The sequence below is a fragment of the Drosophila ficusphila genome, unplaced genomic scaffold (genome assembly GCF_018152265.1).
Source record: "Drosophila ficusphila isolate 14025-0441.05 unplaced genomic scaffold, ASM1815226v1 contig_414, whole genome shotgun sequence".
Lineage (NCBI taxonomy): Eukaryota > Metazoa > Arthropoda > Insecta > Diptera > Drosophilidae > Drosophila > Drosophila ficusphila.
In genome coordinates, this window is record NW_025064328.1 from 16,305,095 (window position 1) to 16,325,387 (window position 20,293).

A 20,293-nucleotide genomic window follows, 5' to 3' on the forward strand; every position below is an offset into this window, starting at 1 on the left:
GTATGTGGTTTATATTCTGCTCCAGACGAACCCACCTGCCGTAAGCCGAATCCGTACTCATCTTGGAGCTGGCTCCGCGCCGGGAGCCGTGCGAGGAGGACATGGGATAGCCATCCAGGCTGCTCAGCTCATCCGACTCCGCCGACGGCGAAGGCGTCAGTGGGGCGTTGGCCTTAATATGTTGTTGTTCCTGCTCGAGATTTGGAATCGGATTTGGATCCCTGACTTCCCTGCTCGCCTGCTGTTGCTGCTGCTGCTGCTCGTCTCCTCGTCCGCTGACAATCAACATGCGCCGCATGGAGGCACTGGCCTCCTCGCCCAGCTGCCGGAAGTCACTCTGCATCTGCTGGATCAGGTTCTTGGCGTTGTTCAGCTGCACGTTGGGCGCCAATGCGGAGCCACTCGGGGATGGGGCCAGTCGGCCGGTGGCGGTGGCCTGGCTGGTTCGATCCCCGGACTCGTCTCCGGCATCCTCCGTGTCGCTGATCTTGCTGAACCTCGCGTGCTCCGGCTCGTTGCCGTTCTCGATGTGCAGCACGTCGATGGGCGTCTGGGCATTGCCGACCATGTGGCGCAGCGAGTCCGGCGAGATGGGCGAGCGTCCCTGGGCATTGGCCTCCGTTTCGATGCTGATGAATATCTCCCGCTTCTGCTGGTCCTCGGCGCCCATCCGCTTCTCCATGTCCTGGCGGCTCTGCTTCTCCTCCTGGCTGCTGGCGTTCGAGGCGTTCGACCGCTGGCGCTGCAGCCGCTCCTCCGGCGCCTTCGCCTCGGACCTGTGGGCGTGATTGTCTTTAATCTTCGACTGGACACTGTGGATGCTGTGCGGTGTGTGCGGTGTGCTCGGTGTGGCTGTCGCTTGTGGCGTCGAAGTCGCTTTCTGGAACGAGCGTTGCCTGCTCGTCGAGCGATTCAGAAGGAACTCGCGACAGTCCTTGAACAGCGGGAACTGCTCGTCGTCATTCTCGTTCTCGAATGAGGAGAGGAACTCCTCGAAGTCAAAGTCGTCGAAGGTGGGCATGGCGTTGTGCACCATGGGCATGACCAGCGGCAGCGGGTTGGCCAGCAGCTGCTTCTGCTGCTGCTGCCAGCACTGCTCGTCGTACTCCATGGAGGAGCGGTTGGCCTCGTCGTCGGCGGAGCAGCCGGACGAGGCGTCCGCGTCCTCCGGCGAGGCGTCGTACAGAAACTGGTTGCGTCCCAAGCGCATCTTGCGCTTCAGCAGGTTCCTGGCCTCGCCGGACTGCCTCCGCTCGTGGGTGATTGTCGACTGGGAGCTGCTGCGGCTCCGGCTCTGGGACAACTGCTGCGGCGTGGAGCTGGCGTCCGAGGAGATGCCGCTGCTCACGTGCAGGTTGTCGCAGGCGTTTATCAGCTTGGGGTCGATGAAGTCGCCTGCCACCGATCCCGATCCTGAACCCAAGGCCGCTTCCCTCCTGGGACCGAAGATGCTCTCCAGCCGGATGGGCGTGAGTGGAGCTAGGGGGTTCATCGCTGGCCGGCTGATGGGCTCCAACCGCAGAGGAGTCGCCACCGGCGGATAGTTCACCTCCTTGACCGCGGAAGGTGAGGGTGGAACCGCCGCAGGAGTCAACGGTGGCAGCTGGGTCGGAGTACTCTGTCCGAGGCTCTTGGCCGAGTTCTGTTTGCTCAGCGTGTTGCTCTTGTCCTTCTGCTCCTTGCTGGTCAGCTGGCTGGCCGCGGCCAACTCCGCCGCCTTGGCGTTCAACTGCTCCAGCTCGTGCTCGTACTTCAGGAACACGGCCAGCGAGTCCGTTTTGGCCACACTGCGTCCCGCTTGCGGGGATGAGGGGGCGTTGCTGGCTTCACCGGCTCCACCCACTGGCAGCTTGAGCTGCTGCTTCCGATTGGAGGCGCTCGTATCGCGACGCACCACTCGGGGACTGTGGAAATCGTTGCCGCAGGCCGCCCTTACTGGCATCTCGTCGAACTCCTCCGGCTTGAGGAAGTTCGTGGAGATGGGTCCCTCGTCGGAGAGGCCTCGCTGGATGGTGGGTCGGTAGTTCGTGGCGAACAGGGGGCGACTGTTCAGCATGGGCGTGCGACGGGGACCCCGCAACGATGAGGTGCGTCGGAAGTTGGAGGCCGGCGTGGATTTCAGGGCCATCTGAGCTGGCTTGCTTATTGCTGTGTTGAGAGAAGTGGTCATGGCGATGTTGGGTGTAGCTGTAGGTGTGGTCGTTGGTAAGGGTGTCAGGGTCTTGGTGTTCCTAGTGGTGCTGGTCACCTCCTCCTCCTCGGGGGGCGGCGTGCTGGGCGAGCAGAGCTCCTCCAGCTGCCGCTTGGCCGAGAGGAAGGGATCGTACTTATTCCCCAGGCCGCTGTTAAAAAGAAATGGCAAATTGGTTAGGAGAAATGTTATAAATGACATTCGATTAAAACCACCCGAAGTTGCTCTGTCTGGCTGTCGTCTGGGGAGGATTGGTTGGGATTACTTCGAACCTATGTGGTATACAAACCTATTTGCACGACGCTGGGAGCTGGTAGCCGACTTAATGTACATGGTGCCATTCTCATCCTGCTCAAGAACCACCAAACGACGACTGACATTGCTGTTCTGCTTGGTCAAGGGGGGCAGTTTCAAGACCTTTTCTAGCTCTAGGTCTGGTTGTTCCTCCTCCTCCTCCTGCTCCTCATCCCCACTGTGGGTATCCTCCGCGGAGGGATTGGGCTTGGGACTAGGACAAGAACGAGCTCGTTCGATCAGCTTCGTCGCTCTCGCTATAAGATCGTCCTCCTCCTCTGGTTCGTCATCCAATTCACTGGTGTAATTATCCTGCTCATCTGCATCCGACTCCAAGTCCTCCCTCTCGTTTCCCAGTTTCAATCTTGGCAGGACCGCCTGCCCCATCGATTTGTTAATGGCCTCCAAACTCTGCTTCAACTCGGGCATTGGTAAAGCCCTCAGGGGTTCGGGGTTACTGATCAATTGTCCTCCGTGAACTGCCGGTCTCTTAGTGGGTCGGCAAACTGTGCGCATGGTGGTGGCCTCCATCTTGATCTGGATCTCCGCCCGGGGAGAGTCCTCCTCGGATCCCGAGTGCACCACCTTGCGTTGCTTTCGCTGCAGGGGCACTAAGCTCGAGTCCAGCGAGGCGAACTGAACGTCCTTGGACATCACTGATCCCTGTTGCAAGGCCCTTAGCTCCAAGTTGGGGTTCTCCCGGGTGCGAGTGCGGCGATGAGCCTGGCGCACCAAGGAGGTGCTCGAATGATGATGCTTTTCCTGATCTTCCATTTCCATATTGCAGATAGGAGTGCCGCCTGAAGTGCAGCAGCATGGAGGATGGGAGGTTGTTGGGTTAGGATTGGTTAACTAAAGGCAAGTCTCTATTACCTTATACTTTACTAAAAATCTACATATTGTTCACTCCAATACCCCTGCTACTTATAATTTTAAATTAATTAATCAATTAATTGTTCCTTTCTTTAACTTTCTAAAATTCTAATCGCTTTGTAATTTGTTTAATTTTATTTAATAATGATTTGCCTTCCCTCCAACTAGTATTTCTTGTTCGATGCCCTTGACTTCATCTCCTAAGACTCCTAATCACATTTAAAACCCACTGGTTGCACTTGCACCTGGACAACACCTTCGAAAGCTTAATGCTTGGCTGATCCTACGAGTGCTTTGATGCGGCGCGCACTAATTAACGATCATGAAATGGTTCCGGGTTCTTAGATTTTATGAGCAGCAGTGTCTCAAATTAATTGGAGGAGTACATGCTACGGAGAGATTGCCCATTGAGAAACTACAAGGAACAACCCATACCTTTACGCTTGATCAACCCATTGAGTTCGTCGAATGTCATGGTCACTTGGGGAAGGTTGGGCAGGCGGATATCCTTGTCGCCCGCTCCGATTTTATCCCGCTTGCCTGTGGTTTTGCGGTGTCTGGCCGGCTGCAGGGCTGGTGCCTCCATGCAGTCCAGCTTGGCCAAACGGAACCCGTCTCCACTGCCGTTGTGCCTCAGTCGCTCCATGGCATCGTCGATTTCACAGCAGGACTCCGGCTGCTTGCGCCTGGAGCGCCGCAGTGGAGCTCCATCGCTGGGCGGCGGTGGAGAGGAGGGGGGATCCTCGTCGTGGGTCATGTACAGGTTCACCTGGTTCTGGCTGACCGCTGGTCTGGTCTCCGGCTTCCCGCGACTTCCGGGTGGCACAGGGGCGCGACTTCTTGTTCCTTGAGCTTGATGGCTGGGGATCGTTTCTGGGATGAGTGAAGATCGCTGATCGGAGGACTAACTACTCGGTGTTCGAACTACACGACGGTGTCTAATAAATGTTTACTTGTACGCTTTCTTTACAGGATTAATCAAAGACGACCAAAGCAACGCCAAAAGAGCATCGGGGGTTAGGACTATCTAATAGAGATATATACGATCGGTAAACCGGCTACTCACTTATCACTTTGCACGGACGAGGTCATCGAGAGGGACATCATACTTGGCTTGGGGGCCGCCATCTCGCCCGCTTCCAGCAGCTCCTCGTGGTTCCCGGAGTACTTGTCTCGGGCAACGGATCTCTTTGTCCTGGCGAACATCGCAGTGGTAATAGCAACAAAAACAAAAACAAGAACGAGAAGGAAAACAAAAAGTGTGTGTAAGTTTGTAAGATCAGAAGGACAGAACTCCATGTGGCAATCAAGTCAAGGCTACTTCGGATTGGGATCGGTTGTCAACTAAAACGAGGCTTACTTTAGATTGGGTGGCTTGTACTTCTTCCTGGCCTCCAGACGCTCCTTGGCCTTGCTGGTCTCCTGCTTGTTGGCGCCCTTCATGTTGGCCAGCATGGTCTTCTCCTTGCACCACTCCACGTGGCGGTCGAAGGCCTTCGGGTTGAAGGTGCGCTCGCAGTGGGGACAGGGATCGCCGGGCGGCGGCTTTATCCTCTCGGCCAGCGACTTTTCCCGGGCCGGAGGAGCAGCAGGTGGCCCGGCTGGGCCTCCAGATCCCGCCGCCTCGTTGGCTGCCGTATTGGACAGTGTGGATGCCGCCTTCCGCAAAGACGCTCGTGCGGTGGAGCGAACCAACTCGGTTTGCGACTTCCGACGAACTGGTTGCGGGGAGTTCACTGGCTGGAAAGGGTATTAAATATACATACTTATTAGTTAATTTGTATAACTGATTAAATGTGCATATTACTTAATCTGCATTCTAGGCTTTGTTAATTATTATATATTTATTTAAACCAGTAAATACAAAATGCCAAAAGCACTTAGCCTGTTTCTGAATTCACTCACCTATAATCATATTTACCCCTAACCCTTTAAGATGTACTCACCTCAGCTGGTGGAGCCTCTCGAGCGTTGGCCGGAGGAGATGGCACTCCTGCCGTGCGCTCCGCATTGGGGAGGCCAAAGTTCTTGGGCAGCACGTAGGTGGAGAGAGCGGTGCCATCGCGACGCTGGCGCGACGAGTCGAAGATCTTGCGCTTCTTGGAGGCTTTCTCGCAGATGACGATGTGCTTGCGCAGGGCGTCCACGACGAAGGTGCGGCTGCAGCAGGGACACGGGGTCAGCTGGACGGCCTGGTCGGGCACGTGCTCCGGCACCGGGAGCGCCGATCCGGAGGTCAGTGGCGGCGGGGGCGGGGGCAGCGGCTCCTCGTCCTCCGCGCCCCTTCCCGAGTCTTCCTGGTCGCGATCCGTGGTGCTGCTGGTTGCTGTGTGGAATAGACGGAGTTGAAGGTTGAGAATCGAATTTTGGGCTGGGGTTTTAGGCAACTGCGAGCGCTTTGGCAATGTTTGTGAGAAAGGGTGGTGAGTACAAAATAGAAGTAATTCCCAACGTTAACGAAACAACAACACGACCGACACGAGCAGCAAACTGAGTGTCAAAATCAATTTAACACAAAACCCAACCGATCGGAGATGGTTTCAAATATAAAATCTCTGTAAAATCAACCATACCACATTAATTAATCTTTCACTTTAGGGGGATTCCCGTGAATCCCATATCTAGATTAAAGGGCTTGGTGTTTTAAGAGAAAGTTCAGCGTTAGGAAAACCCAGTCACTTTCCCAGTGTAAATGGCTGAGCGCCAAGTGAAAAACGCTCGCTGGCAGATTCACGGTCGATTGTCTTTTTGGGCGACAAATTGTCTGGCCCACCAATAAATTCCCCAAAAACGCAGAGACAATGGAGCAGTACCAATCCCAAATAATTTATGGCTATTACTCGGGTTGTCTTTGAGGATCAGCCTATAAATTGTTATTTATCTGCTGGCCGCAGACTGATGAAATGTAGTTATGTCCAAAATGGGCAGCTGGTCTCGGCCAAAACTTTCTGGTTTTCGGGCGTGGGCGGGAATTGTATCTCGAAGAGCGAATATCTTGTATCTCTCGGATGGCAGGTGGTTCTGCCAGCTTCTGCCCACGAGCCACTACATTGAATATAACTATATTGTTATTGTCTTTTGTTTCCTTTATAAGGTTTTGGGATAAGATCCTTTTAAAGTTGTAATGTATTTGGTGGCTCAGTTGTTTTTATGATATTGTCCTAACTGTAGTTAGTAATTAATTTCTGCTCTTCAAATGTTTTGCAAAATGAAAACGATTCTGCAACTGTGCTACAGAAACCGATCTCCCGCTACTTTGTGTGGGCCTTGAGGAATACTAATTAGAAGCAGCGCCCAGGCAGCAAATGAAGAGCAGCTAGAACCATCAATGGAGGCGGCCACTAATCACAGAGGCGGAGGAAATCCAATTATAATGCGGGGCCATCACCCGCAAACTGGCAGTCAGATTGCGATTACATCAATCAGCGACACGCACAAGGGAAAACAGCAGAGTTTCCGCAACATCTTGGGACCCCTGAATCTCATTCCAATTCAAATCAATGCAAAGTTGTGTGTTACGCATATTATTCACAAACAAGCATAATCCCCAGCAATGAGAAGTGGGTGAGCTGAACTGTCTATCTACCCATCCATCTGTCTTGTGGTAATGATGCTCCGAATATGAGATATATGCACATGCAATATATGCATCCACTTGAGATATTTAAAAATAAAAGCCACGGGGTCTCCATTAGATCTTTAGCAGACATCAAGCGATGGAGCCGAAGGGATTTTCAAATGGTCAAGAGTTTACTAGATCAAAAGTTGAAAGCCATTCAGGCGAGTGATGAATGCCTCTTTAAATCTGGTCGAATATGGTTTTCCTGCTTGCCCAATCTTCTATTTTGTTAGTCGGTGTCTAGTCTTAAGCATTTCCATATACTTTTTGTCTTTGTGGCTGGCTGTTGGGCAATCCCCATAAGCCACTTAAGACCTCAGCGGGCCCATAAATGCCGTCTTGTGTGCAATATGGTAGAGCGTAATACAAACAGTTTCTCTGTTCCCAGACGGAGCGCTTTTCAGGTTCTTGGCTACGCTTTGAACTTTCAACTCTCTGACACCCAGAAGAATGGCCAAGGAAACTAAAACCGAGGATTTGGCACCTCGGAGCGGGTAAGCTGGGAACCCGAACCTGTTTGCACTTGGAGAATAAAGAAGTAGCTACTATCTATCATCTAGTGAAAAATATAAATGATACATTCGACAAAATTACAGAATTTAAAGCTTAATGTAAGCATTGAAGATTAAATATTATTGTTTTCAACAAATTCAAGTTCATGTCTTTTCATATTCTTCTTATCGCTTCAATACGTTTGAATAATAACAATTTCTGTATTTGTCATAGAATCTTTTGTAATGAATAATTTTTGTTTAATTATCAGACATTTTGTTTGGACTTTCGAACTAAAATTTTACTTTTAACGTATTGCTAATAGACCTGGCAAGATAAAATATAGGTAGTTCTTTGCTACTCCCTCCTAGTTAACTTGTTTGGTTCAAACAAATCCAGCCATTAATCAACGACTCCAATTTCAGTTTCATTGAGAGAAATCGAAAGTGACATCATTTTCTGGCCGAGAATTGATAAGCAGAAGGAGTCAGCCAAGGGGTCACTGGGAAGGCAGATTAAACAATTGGAGCAGATGTGGGCAGCAGATGGGATTTCACCAAAGCTTTCGCCGAAGGGTAATTTGTGGGGAAGCGAAAACGGATCACTTAGCAGAAATAAGTTGTTAATTTGCAGCGGAATTACTTGGTTTAATTGCTGTAGCTGTGTGTGTCGTTGCTGTTGAATTGGCATGCAAATGGTTAGTCGGACAGTTAGTGGCCACATCGATCGTATTGACAACAATCACGACGCGTTGCAGTTGATTGCCTGGCTGATTGTTTGTTAATGTTGCAGTTGCAACTGTTGCCGCTTCTGATGCTGCATCCCACTCACTTGGCGTGGCATTGGCCAGCTTTTTACTGCTGTTGCTGTTGTTGTTGCTGTTGCTGTTGCTGCTTCGTCTGATGGAAAATGTGTTTCGAACGCGAGAAAACGTTGACAACTGTTGCTTCGGCTGATGTTGTTCACCAAACTCCGACGAGTTGAAAGAACTTTGCGGCGGAGGCTGTTCGAAAACGTTGATGCTGCCATTTCCATTGCCATTTCCACAGGCAGGGCCATTTCCATTTCCATTTTCATGCTCGTTTTCCTTTTCGTTGCTGGAACTCAGCTGCTCTTTTCCACCGGCCAGCAGATCGCTCAACTGCTGATACTCCTCGTAGACGATGCGACTATGCCGCTTGTTGATTTTGGCCAGAGGCGGCGGCTTTTGGGCCTTCGATTTGAAGATCTTCTGCCACATTTTCTTGCTCATTGCAAGGCGGTTTGTTTCGGACTTATTCACTTGGGCAACTTCAGACGCATTTCCCGCACCGACTCCCCGAATCCGAGTGAACTTCTCGCGCCGGCTTCTCGTGCTCAACTGAACACACAGCGGCAACACTCCCGCCAGCAACATCGCCACAAAGCTCCACCAGCAACATGTTGCCCGTGCGCGTTTTGCATGGCATTAAAAATAGTTGCACTCCAGTTTTGGGCCGAGTGTGGGTGTTGTTGTTTGTGCCCCTGCTGCCATCGACAAAGGCCACGATTCTGTTCCGACTCCCCCTCCCCCTCGCTCCTCCTCGCTCTCCCCGGATTCCAGTTGTCTACTGCCCGCTTTTCCATTTCCCCTTCCCCCCATCTGCTCCTCTGCTCTTCTGCTCTTCTGTACTGTCTGTCTTTACGGCTGATTTATTTAAAGCCGCCGCCGGCGACGTCAAATGTTGCTGAACCCTCGACTACTTGGGCATTATTCACTCTCCGGAGGAACGGCTGCCAATTCTCCCAGTTCCCTGTCCCGGTTCGCGAATTGAAATCTCACCCGCGCCGACCATCGCCAGTCAGTCAGTTGAGCAACTTCAAAGAGCGCCCATTTCCTGGCTAACGGGGAATCGGGACCACGACATCTGGGTGTAGCCCCCACACATGTGCAATTATGTCCACTTTTGGGGCATGAAAAACATCCACTTACTGCCACCAGCGGTTGCATAAGTGTGCCAAAAAAGGTAGACGGCGGCAACATTTGGCGGACTCAGCAACTCGGCAGCTCAGCAACATGCGATGTTGCAGGCGCTTCACATAAATAAACAGCTGGCCGCAGAGTTGGAGACACTTTTGGCGCACTTAATATAAATCAGGGGCATCTCAGCTGAAGGAATTTGTTTGAAAATAATAGTCGATGAATCAGAAATGTGAGTCCAAAAACCAAAAGCACTTTGAAAGTCATAAAAACTAGATATGTATGGTATTTTACCATGGCGATTGCATAATTCTAGGTCAAGATCGATTTGGAATTTTGTTGACATAACTTTTATCTTGAGATGATAACATTTCAGATAACTTCTCAATTATTTTGATTTGAATTACAATATAAATTAGGCTAATCTATGTTTAAGGTGATCGAGTGACACTCGTTTGTAGTGCATTCCACATTCGATTTTCGCCCACATAAACTTCACCACATTCGTCTCTACTCTCCATCTCCTTGCGCTGTTTCTGGTTTTAATTGAAATGCGAATGCACTTTTGAGTATCGCTCTTCTCGGGCCAAACGATCCCCATTTGCTGATGCTATAAATCTGGCTACATATATTGCAGCATCCATCCGCTGACGTCACCAGGCCGTGGAACTCTCTTATGCAAGTTGCCTTGACTTGGGACCGAAATTTGGATATTTGCACGTGCCAAACGCGAGGGAGAAACATGTTTGCGAGTCATGAACTTGAGTCTCGACCCATTCCCAGTTATTTATATTTATATCTGGTTTATCGAACCAACAAATTTCCCTTCGACTGAGTGCTGGGTGGGGGAATGGGTGGTTTTTGGGGTGTAGGCGGCATCGTTTGTGGTCGCCCACGCGTCGCGACTTTGAGTCTTGGATAATCTCCTATAATTGTCACGCTTCGAGAGCGCCAACGAAAATAGAAAATCTGTTGCAGTTGCATATGGTCGTTGGGAGTGGATGGGGCGATCGGTTGCATATATCTCGCTCTGCCGATTTTCACGGTGCAGCAACCAGCCCTCGGGAAATATGTTTTGAAGGGGCGCGTGCTTAAAAATAGTCAAAGTTCTAGAACCTAGAATCGAGATGATGTGCGGATGGCATTTTGGGGGCAAGGCGGCGACACGACCGAAGAACTATATTTTCATAGTGAACTTAAAAACTTTATGTTTCCCGTGCACTGCTCAAAATAATTCCTTTTGAAGGTAAAAAGATAACAATTGTACAATATTGCCCAGGATGATCCTATCGTATCTCCAATTGTAAAGAAAGGCTAATCCTATTACTCATCGAAAATCTAGTTCTAAGATCTAAAAATATTCTGCTATATAAGAACTTTTTCGATACTGCACTCTTGGCGACATTTCATTGGCCCCTGAATGTTTACCTGCCCCTCTTTCTCCCACTTTCCCCCCCGAGCTTCTCTCTTCCTCTGCCAAGAAAAGCACACTTCACATATCAACAGCCTGAGGCCGCCGTATTTTCAACTAATTAAGTTCTATTTCTTCCAGTCGTCAGTCGTCCAATGGGTCCCTCTATCTCCCCTTCGATCATCTAATGAAACCATTTCAGTTCATTGGCGCTGGATGTTTTATTTCTTGTTTGCGTTTGTTTCCACCGAACGCATTTCGCAGATTGCACAATTTTCCCTCTGTTTTCATTTTTCTTCTGTCTTTTTTTTGTTTCTGTCTTCGGTTCTGTTTGTAACTCGGTGATTCGATGTTGTTGCAACAAATTGAAGTTGATTTGTTTGTTGTTGGCAGTGCTGATTGCCGTTTAGAAAGTGTGAAATACTTTTGTGTTTGTATCCAATACGATTTTGTGTGTTTCAAGCTCTTCTATCTTTTGTTTTGCATTTTGGAGTGTGAGTAGAATTGGGCCGTTAATTGAGGTAGGTAATTTTCAATTGGATTTGGAGCACATTCGATCGATAGGTGAAGCCAAACGATTAGCAATTCAATTTGTTTGGGGCTTGGGCTCCGAATGTGTTTCAGCAAATCAAATTAAAATTTGAAAGGGTCTGACTAGTTTGTGATAGGTGATTAAAATTAATTGCACCATAACACATTTTTAGAAAGTTAAAGTGTTTTAAGTTAAAATAAATTTGTAATTAATTTGTTTTTAAGCAACAGCTTTGGTTCTATTGTTATTAGTATATTAATATATATATGTATAATATAATATATCCACTAAAAAGGTGAGACTAAATTCTACGAAAAATAAAATATAGTAGTAAGCCTGATGCACAGCAACACTGCTCGATTTCAAAGCTTTTTGAAGCTTTTTTGGACTTTGTCGGCTTGAAGAAGTTTATTTTGTTTTGGCCATAATTTTGAACCTGCTTCAGTTGGACATTTAATTGCTTAACTGCAATTCATCAAAGACAAATTTGTCAATGGCAGAAATCATCCCTAACAGATCAGTGACTTGCAAAAGTTTGTAAAGAAACTGGTTTTTGTAAGGCAGAATTAACACCTCTGTATGAAATGCCAATACAAAAACTGGTTGGGATTTGGAATTGATTCTATGTTTGAACGCACACAGCTTGTGCCACTAATGTGGTTCAATGTCAAGGAAATTCATCGGATTAGCAGAGAGAGGGAACTCATTTTCGAGTGGGCCGAGGGAAGTGGGTCAAACGCCGCCAACTTGCCGTCGTTTAAGCCATATATTGCCCAGGCCATTACCGTCAGTTGGTAGGGCGACAATGGAATAGTGTTTCGAACTTATTTATTGGCATTATCGGAAACTTGTTAAAACTGGCACGCAAATCTGCCGGCCAGACGTGACTGACATGGCTGAAACGGATTTCAAATCCGTCGCAAAGCCCGATTTCTGTCAAGCAGCTGGCACATTTATCTGCCATATAAATATGGGCTATAACTCGAGCTAAGCTTTTTGCTTCTGTCAATCTCTAATTGAATTATTCTCGATTGCTGCGCTGCGCAAAAGACATTTTGGGTAGAACTCTACTTGAATTTCTTGATTTGGGCTTGTCTTTAATTTGATTAAAACTTATTCGATTCTTCTTTTTGTTTTTGGGTCTTTTGCTGTTTACTGCAAAAGGAAATTGACACAGATATGTCAGTTGCTGTTGTTGTCAATTGCTTGGCTTCTGTTTTTTTTTTTGTTTATTTTCATTTAGATTTTAAATGCCTTCCACGTTTTCTGTGTTTGATTTGGCTGAGAGCTTTTTGTGCGTTTTGCTTTCTTTTTTTGCAATACATACTATATATTATTTGCAATAATAACTGATGTCATTGTGTGATAGAAAGCTGTGGTTTTGTTATATTCAAGCGGTTTCTTTTATTCAGAGAAGCTTGAACATAACTCTTAGAGTTCGCAGGTTTTATAGGGGTTCCAAAAGTGATTTTTGCATCCGTTACTTTGTTTATAATGACCATAACATGATTAATGCCTCTTTTATATTCTCTGTCATTTGTTATTTTCTACACTTTTATATGATTTTTTCTTTCAAAATATATTTTCTATATCCGGCGGATAGTTCCCCTAAAATCGTTCACAATACAGAATTTTATGGGTTTTTACAAGAAATTTAAAAGCCTTTATTGTTCTTTGCCTTTTAAATTTGAATACCATGTTTACTTGGTCATAAAAAGTGACTTCATGCTTTATTGAGTTCATTATAAATTCAAATCGCCCCCCGATCCCCCTCTTGGTTATTGGCTTTAAGTGGTTTCCTAAACACTTCCTCTAACACAGCTGGAGTTTCTTCGCCTGGGGCTGCATGCCAAGTGCTTTTCGGAGATTTGTGCGCCTGCGCGGAAGTGGCATGAATATTTGAGTATTTTGAATTAGCCGCACATTGTTTGCATTTATATTGCATGCATTTTATCGAGCTGCACAGAAAACAATAAAGCTTGTATTTAAATGCAATTTATTCCTATCACAATCTCTTAAACATTGAAATGCACTTTTCATTCAGAAATTCGATACATTTACAGACTTATCTAGATTTTTTTCAATGTAATAAATCGCTTGATAAGCTCCTAACGCAAGGGCTGTTTACAGTTATAATTGGCTGAGCAGCGTCTTAATGGCTTACCGAAATCGAAGTGGTACATGGTGGGCATCTCGCGGGGCGTTGTGGTGCGCGTTATCGAGCTGTGGTGGTGCAGCAGGGGCGTCTGGGGGGGAGTGGCGATGAAGATCGGCTCCAGGGGCCGCCTACTCTGCTCCGAAGTGGCCATTTGCACACAGACACTCGCGAGATTTATGCAACGAACTTGATTTTAATTTGGCTATCACTCTTCCGCTTGTTGGTTGAGTTAAAACGCGAACGCGTCTTTAGTCGCCGGCGTTTAAAAGCGCGCCAAACTCTCTTTTGCTCCACATGCAAGTTTTTTCTTAACTTTTCCCGTTTTGTTCGTGTTTTTCGGGGGCTTTACTTAATATTCATTAATGATTTTGCCGCATTGCTAATTAATCATATTTCGTTTTCACTGCACTTTCAAAAAATAATACAAAAAGGCTTTGGAAACAATTTTGCCTAATGTTTCTTTTGTTGTTGTTTTCACAATATCTTTTTTTCCATGCACGTTATTTTCGGTCTTTTTTCGCGTTTTTATTGTATGATTGGTTCACATTTGAAGTTCGCTTTGTTAGTCGCAAGTTTCCACCAAAATCCTATGGAAATGCGGTGGCAGGCATATAATTTTGGGACCGCAATTGCTGTTGGGTATCCGAGAGTTGCAATTGGAGTTTGGCGCTGGGTTTCCTCTTCTTCCCCACCTCAAAGTTCGTTGTCGTTGTTTTTATGAATATCTGCAAAAGGTCAGAGCGCGAGATATGAATTTTAAGCAAGTTGTTTGGCAGTAAAATGTATTCACTATAACCCGATATTGGGTCTTAGGTGACGCCACAAAAATTAAGCTTTGTAAATGTATCTCTTAAAAAGTGGATTTTTTCCTGTTTTCAAGGGAGTTGCCAATATTTATGATCTTAAAGGAAATTTTATTATCGTATTCATAATAATAAATAACTTAGAATCTGGTGGACTGACGTTATAACCTAATAGCTCCTTTTGTTTTTGTTTATTCAAATTAACCTAGATAGCTAGTTTAAGGAAAATGAAACGTTCAAACAAACTTGAAGTACCAACCAAACATTCACCAACGGGGCTAAGCGCATATTAGCTAATTTGCCAACGTCCACAGCAAAATACATACAACTGCAGGAGCGTGTATCTTATGAATACGCAAAGCAGAGAATATGATGAAATCGTCTAAACTTAGATTGCGATTTCACGGAATGTTTTTTGTGGGCTATTTAGCTTTCGGGGCTCGGCTCACGCAATCGCAAAATAAGGGGAAGTAGGGTGAGAGTAAGGTGATTGAATTGGTTTTCCTAATAAGCCAATTAATTACCGTTAACTTTTCGTTTCAGCCACAAAGGTTCGCTTTCGGTTCGAATGTCTCCCGGTTTGTTGCGCAGTCGAAACGAGACTGGAAAACATAAAAACCGCGAGAACTAAACATTTTCGCAGCCCCTCTTAATTGCGAAATGAAAGTGAACATTAAAAGTAATTGAAGATCTTTTGTGTGTGAGAAGCTCTCCCACAAGCCGCGAAATCTTCAAGTTCCAAGATCGCACGCCAAGTGAGAGAGAAACTTTTTGGGGGTTATTGGGTACATCAATTAGGAGAGGCGAAAAATAAACCAGTGGAAATAATCGATGATTTGCAACTGACCAAGGCCAAATCTATTATAATGACTATCTCATTAGCAATCAAGTAGTCATTATACCGAGCTGCCATTCCTGCCCACACTTGACCGATCAGACAATGTTCTCGAACCTGAAGATGTCTTTATATATCCAGATAAGCTAATCTCATAACACGCTTGTCTATATCTTTGTTGGGCGACAACTAAATCTATAAATCTTAATAGCCGACGACAGACGCCATGTGCTGTATATAGAACAAGTTTGTTGTTGGGTAATTGTTCGGTTTACGCGAAGCGATAAACTCGTTTCGATTTTTACATGTTCCCGAGTTAATTTATGCCCCCATCCCAAACAATTTACCAGTTTCTGTTCTGTCGGGCTCTACGCATAGATAAGACCTCAAAATTTATGTAAGATTATTGTGCATAATTTGAGTTGAAAGGTTCGCCGCTCCCTCTCCAGTTCGAGTTCGATATTCTGTTGTGCATATGAAGTGACTTGGAACACTCATTTCGACCATATTGGGATAGGGCTGCTGAGCGGCTCGAGAACGTGCTCCGAATCCCCCGGAAAATCAAGTGACTAATGGCATTTGAGATTTCATTTATTGGGGTTCCGTGCTTATAAATATTTTGAGAGTGTTTTCGGGACATTAAGTTGTGAGTACAAAGAAAATAACCAAAAAAAAAAAACCCCAGTCGTGCGCGACTCTTTCAAACTGGTTTCCTTATAAAGTTAATTTATTTATTTATTAATATCCCAGCCAAATTATCATCTTCATCATCGTTTTCGCCACCCACTCATGTCATTCCAAGACGTTGACGAACTTTATCTTGATCTTACTTCATATAAATCTCGCATGCAGCTCCCACGCTTGAAAACTCAAGCTTAAAGCTCGCACATTTCAATCTAAAAGATGGCCAAGCGATGGGGGTTTCTTGAACCAAGTCTCGGAAAGTCGAGAGTTGTGAAAATGGCACACATGTGCTGCAAGGGCTTCTAGGTAAAATGAGAGCATTGAACCAGAGGCAATGTAAACAAATGCCGGGTCTTGGGTTTCCACTTTGGAATTTGTCCAAAGCTGCGACAGCTGTCGCGAGTCGCCTCCGATTCTAGAAGTCTAGAAGTCACCAAGTCTGGTGGCCAACAAGTGCAACACTGTCGTTCCATTTGGACAAGCTCACCTTCAAAACGCCTATCTTGTATATGTGGTGTCTATTATACACGTCTGTGTACTGAAGCACTCTGCACCACTTTCGATTTGGCACAGAAATGGATGCGAGGGCCCAGAATGAGCGGATTGTCTTGTTGCAGGTGAAGGTCGCAATCTCGTTGCGAGAAGGTGTCGGTTTACACAGCTCTTTGGGGAGGGGGTTCTTTATCGAACATGTGTGTTGACCCTCAGTTTTGTTTTCTTTTCAGTTTCTCAATTTTTATCAGTTCTTGTTGTTTCTGATTAGGGCAACTGCAGAAAAGTTACGGTATGTTGATCCTTTTATTTGATGGGTAAATGTTACACGGGAAATGGTATATCGAAGATGATTTCATCCTCTGTTTTATTTAAATAAAATTTTCCAAAAACTGGTTTTTAATATCCCCACTTCATTATCAGTGCCGCAAAGAAATCGTTTGATTAACCCATTGCACCTACTTTACAGGCTTTTACCATTATTTACAGTAGATCTCTATTTGCATAGCTTCGGCATTAGAAAAATCGATGGCTAATTGAGTTAATCGATCGACATGAGCATTTGCCTTTCAGCGGAATCAATTAAAGTTGTTTGTCTCTGCAGCTGCATTGTCGGGCAATTTGTCAGCACTTTAACAGCTCGACTTGTTGAGTGTAACCGGGGAAATGTGAAACCTGCCACCCTCCAAAACCGCACTATTAGCGAGCAGGTTCCGCTCAGGTTACCAGAGACCTATTAACCGCAGATGATCATCGATGGAGTCGTTAGTCGCCATAATTAACGCTACGTTTTTGGCCAATTTGAAAGCTTTCGCTGGGCCAGAAGAAAGCCGTAAGCCGAAAACGTAGTCACAGTCGGGCTGTTCTGACTCTGCCTGGCAAGCCGCGCTGATGTCATTTGGCAATCATCTCTCGGCTGGTGAGTCTGTTTAGAAGTCGTCAACACGTCACTCCAGTCGCTGGCGATCGCGTGAAGGTTGCCCAGAATCTCGAAACAAAACGAGGCGCCTTTTTCAGAGGCGTGTTCGGATCTCAATTTCAAATTAGAACCGAGTCTGAACGAGGGGCTTTGTCAATAGTACTAGCATGTAAAGTACTCGAGTTTCACGTTAATTGCCGCTTCCAGCAGTAAACTCGTACATATGTGCTATTTATGCAAATCTTTTGCCATCGCCAAAAGCAATAGAAAAGCGTTTTCAGCTGCCTCTTGTGATTGCCGTTTATTGGACTTTTTGGAGCGTTGCAAATATGCATGGCAAATAGCTTTACCAACTGTGAAACACTCGTAAGCTTGCGTTTTTGCTTTTCCCAAAAAAAATAAGGGGAGTTTGGGAAGTGAAGGGTAAATTAATTAGTTAATTTCCAGGCAAAAAGAAAAATAATTATTAAGAGTTTCATTTGCGAAAAAACTGGTAAAGTATTTGGTTGAAAACGTATATGGATTTAATTAATTACGGTTTTGTAACTACGATCGAATTTAATTTTTAACCTGAAAAAAGGTACAGAAGGAAAACAAAGCCAGGAACTAAGTCGAACGCCTATATCTAAACCTCGAATGATTTACTTGCATTTTAAGTGTTATATCTCATTACAAGCTTTCAAATTTGTGGCTTATACACTGTTGAATTATAACCAAAGGCTATTTATTTACGAGATATTCACCTGCCAAGCCAACACTTTTCGGTACAAACTGCGTCGCGAAATTCCAAACGATAATTAACAGCAAACTTAACGAGCTCAAAACAAATGGTAAACAGTGACTGGGCTGCCGCCTCCGCAGCCACAGTGAAGCCTCCCTGCTGGCGCTCTCCTCCCCATAAATCAGTTACTTAGCCTCGATCTGCAATTAGCACACAAATGGCGAAATGAAAATGGGAAATTCCAAAGAGTTTCCTACACTCGTTTCGGGTTTTATCGATTAAACACTGAAAGGAGCAGCGAAAGTTCTGTGGAAACATGGGCTATAAATGGTATAATGACGCCAGACATTAAAGCCGCACCCAGCTGGCCACTCGCCGGAACAATTGTCCTTTGGACAGGGGGTTGCCGGGCAGGCATCGCCAGTTCCATTGTTGTTGGGTGGCAAACAACTCCGGCCGGAGTGGCGGACTTGTTGTGACCGGCTGGCGGAATGGTTGCCATGGGAAGCCAGCGAAAAATGCACACACGAGGGCTCCAAACTTTTTATCTGACCAAAAGCGGGAATATGTAAAAGGGTGCTGCCCCATTGATTGCCCCATTGCATGCCAACTTTTGACCAAACAAAGAAACCCATCAAAAAGTCAAGCCAAATCAAAAATTACCGCGCGAAATTGGAGCAAGACCATATAACCTAGAGATATATAATATGTACCAGACCATATAACCTAGAGCTATATATACGCGTTCATATCTTATCTGCTAGATAAAAAACATAATAGTAGGCAAAAATCGAAAAAATAAAGAAACCCTTATCTCACTTGGCTTGGAATATCAAGATGTAAACATAATACGAGCCTTGAATATGCTTGGGAATGAAATGGGATTTCTATTTGAGCGCTCTTCAAATATATAGATATTTTGCGCATTTTATTAGAAGTTGATTCCGATAAACGCTGAATATTTACTCAACTCTTATACGATAAGTAAAAACTGAAGCTAAGATAAGTCTGACGAGGGAGTAGATAGATATATAATCTATTATAATTAAGAATATTGCAGGGGATGGTTAATGAGTAATGGTGATCTAATTAAAAATAGATTATTTCCCAGAGGAAAATGTATATTTGAATACAATATGAGTTGTTTTTATGCGGAATAAACCCGACTACTCCCTTAGCCATAATTACATGAGTCGAATTCCAATCAATAGAAGTAAACTATAATTGTAACCCACCTTCGGTTCAGTTTAAACTGCAAGCAATGCGATCTTCGCCTGAGAACAAGTTGGTTGTTAAAACAAAGTTCTGTTTACTTTCCTATAGCTAAGGTCTCCACCTATTTACCCTGCTATATGTATGTTTGAGCTCGTATGTTTACCTTATCGATACTGAGAACCTGCTAATGAAGAATTCATGATGATGATGTGGTGGCTGGTGACTCTTTAATTGGCTATTATTATGGCATTTAACTTATCGCTTTCAAATCGGCGGATTCCGTGGGGAATTGAGTTACTGTTTCACCTGTATTTTGTTTGCTTGAAAATTACCTTGAAGTGCGCTCCTTTCGCATCGAGTGGCTAAGTAATTGAAATTCCGTAGTGTGCACCCAATGAAAACTGCTTAGACAGCTGAACGATGGGTTAATTCACTCCATATCATATCATATATATCATAGCACAATAGCACAAACCACCGCGATGGGCGAAACGGAAATAGCGGTTTAACCTTTGGGGCGCCACCTTTATTCGGCGAGAACTGCTTAAATCCGCAGTAAAAAGTGCATTCTGAGTTTTGTTATTTTTGCAACTTTTTAGAAGAAATCAGGTTTTCTCCCCGATATTTGTATATATATTTGTTTCTCCGTTTTTTTTTGCTTTGAGGGTAACTTTTCACACCCGCGACGAAGGCGGCAGCGATTTGAACGTCTCGGCGGTTCGACGAGCGCGAAGCGAATGAGCCGCCGACTTTGGACCGCTCCACCTTCGCTCAGCGCTGCGTCGGCGTCGACGTCGGCGGCGACTGCGCAGTCGTTGGGTCTGCGTCACTAAAAAAAAGTGAATATATTTTATACATTTTTTGGCAACCCGGTTTAAGCCGAATCTTTCTGGCTGCCCAGGTTAGAGGTGGTGCACCAAAAGTTTGGAAGACAGGGGCAGGAAACTTTTGGATGCGTGGGCGCCTCGATAATGTGACAGGTTTCGCCTTTGTTGTGGTCTCAAATGGATGCCACCAATTGATCGTCACCTTTGTGCGACACCTGTTGCTCTCTTTCGGCTATTTATAATACTTTTGTTACTCGACAAATGACATGGGACGCGTGCCCCGAAAAC

At 45.7% G+C, this 20,293-nt stretch overlaps 1 protein-coding gene across 5 annotated transcripts in view; it reads right to left on the minus strand.

Moving 5' to 3' along the window:
* Positions 1-19,901, minus strand: part of LOC108093706 (AF4/FMR2 family member lilli) — a 21,095-nt gene extending 1,194 nt beyond the window's left edge. The window contains exons 1-8 of one of the 5 annotated variants that reach the window (XM_017193900.2): positions 19,511-19,901; positions 13,516-14,234; positions 5,305-5,684; positions 4,719-5,098; positions 4,425-4,553; positions 3,794-4,218; positions 2,481-3,285; positions 36-2,342 (exon numbers count right to left, since the gene is read on the minus strand). In XM_017193900.2, the coding sequence (XP_017049389.1) occupies positions 36-2,342; positions 2,481-3,285; positions 3,794-4,218; positions 4,425-4,553; positions 4,719-5,098; positions 5,305-5,684; positions 13,516-13,660 (4,571 nt within the window). In that variant the 5' untranslated portion in view covers positions 13,661-14,234; positions 19,511-19,901. Of the gene's footprint in view, positions 1-35; positions 2,343-2,480; positions 3,286-3,793; positions 4,219-4,424; positions 4,655-4,718; positions 5,099-5,304; positions 5,685-8,111; positions 8,836-13,515; positions 14,235-19,510 lie in introns of those variants that run through there. The other 4 variants (XM_017193899.2, XM_017193898.2, XM_017193901.2 and 1 more) reach the window with 4 other exon arrangements.
* Between the last annotated feature and the right edge of the window lie 392 nt (positions 19,902-20,293).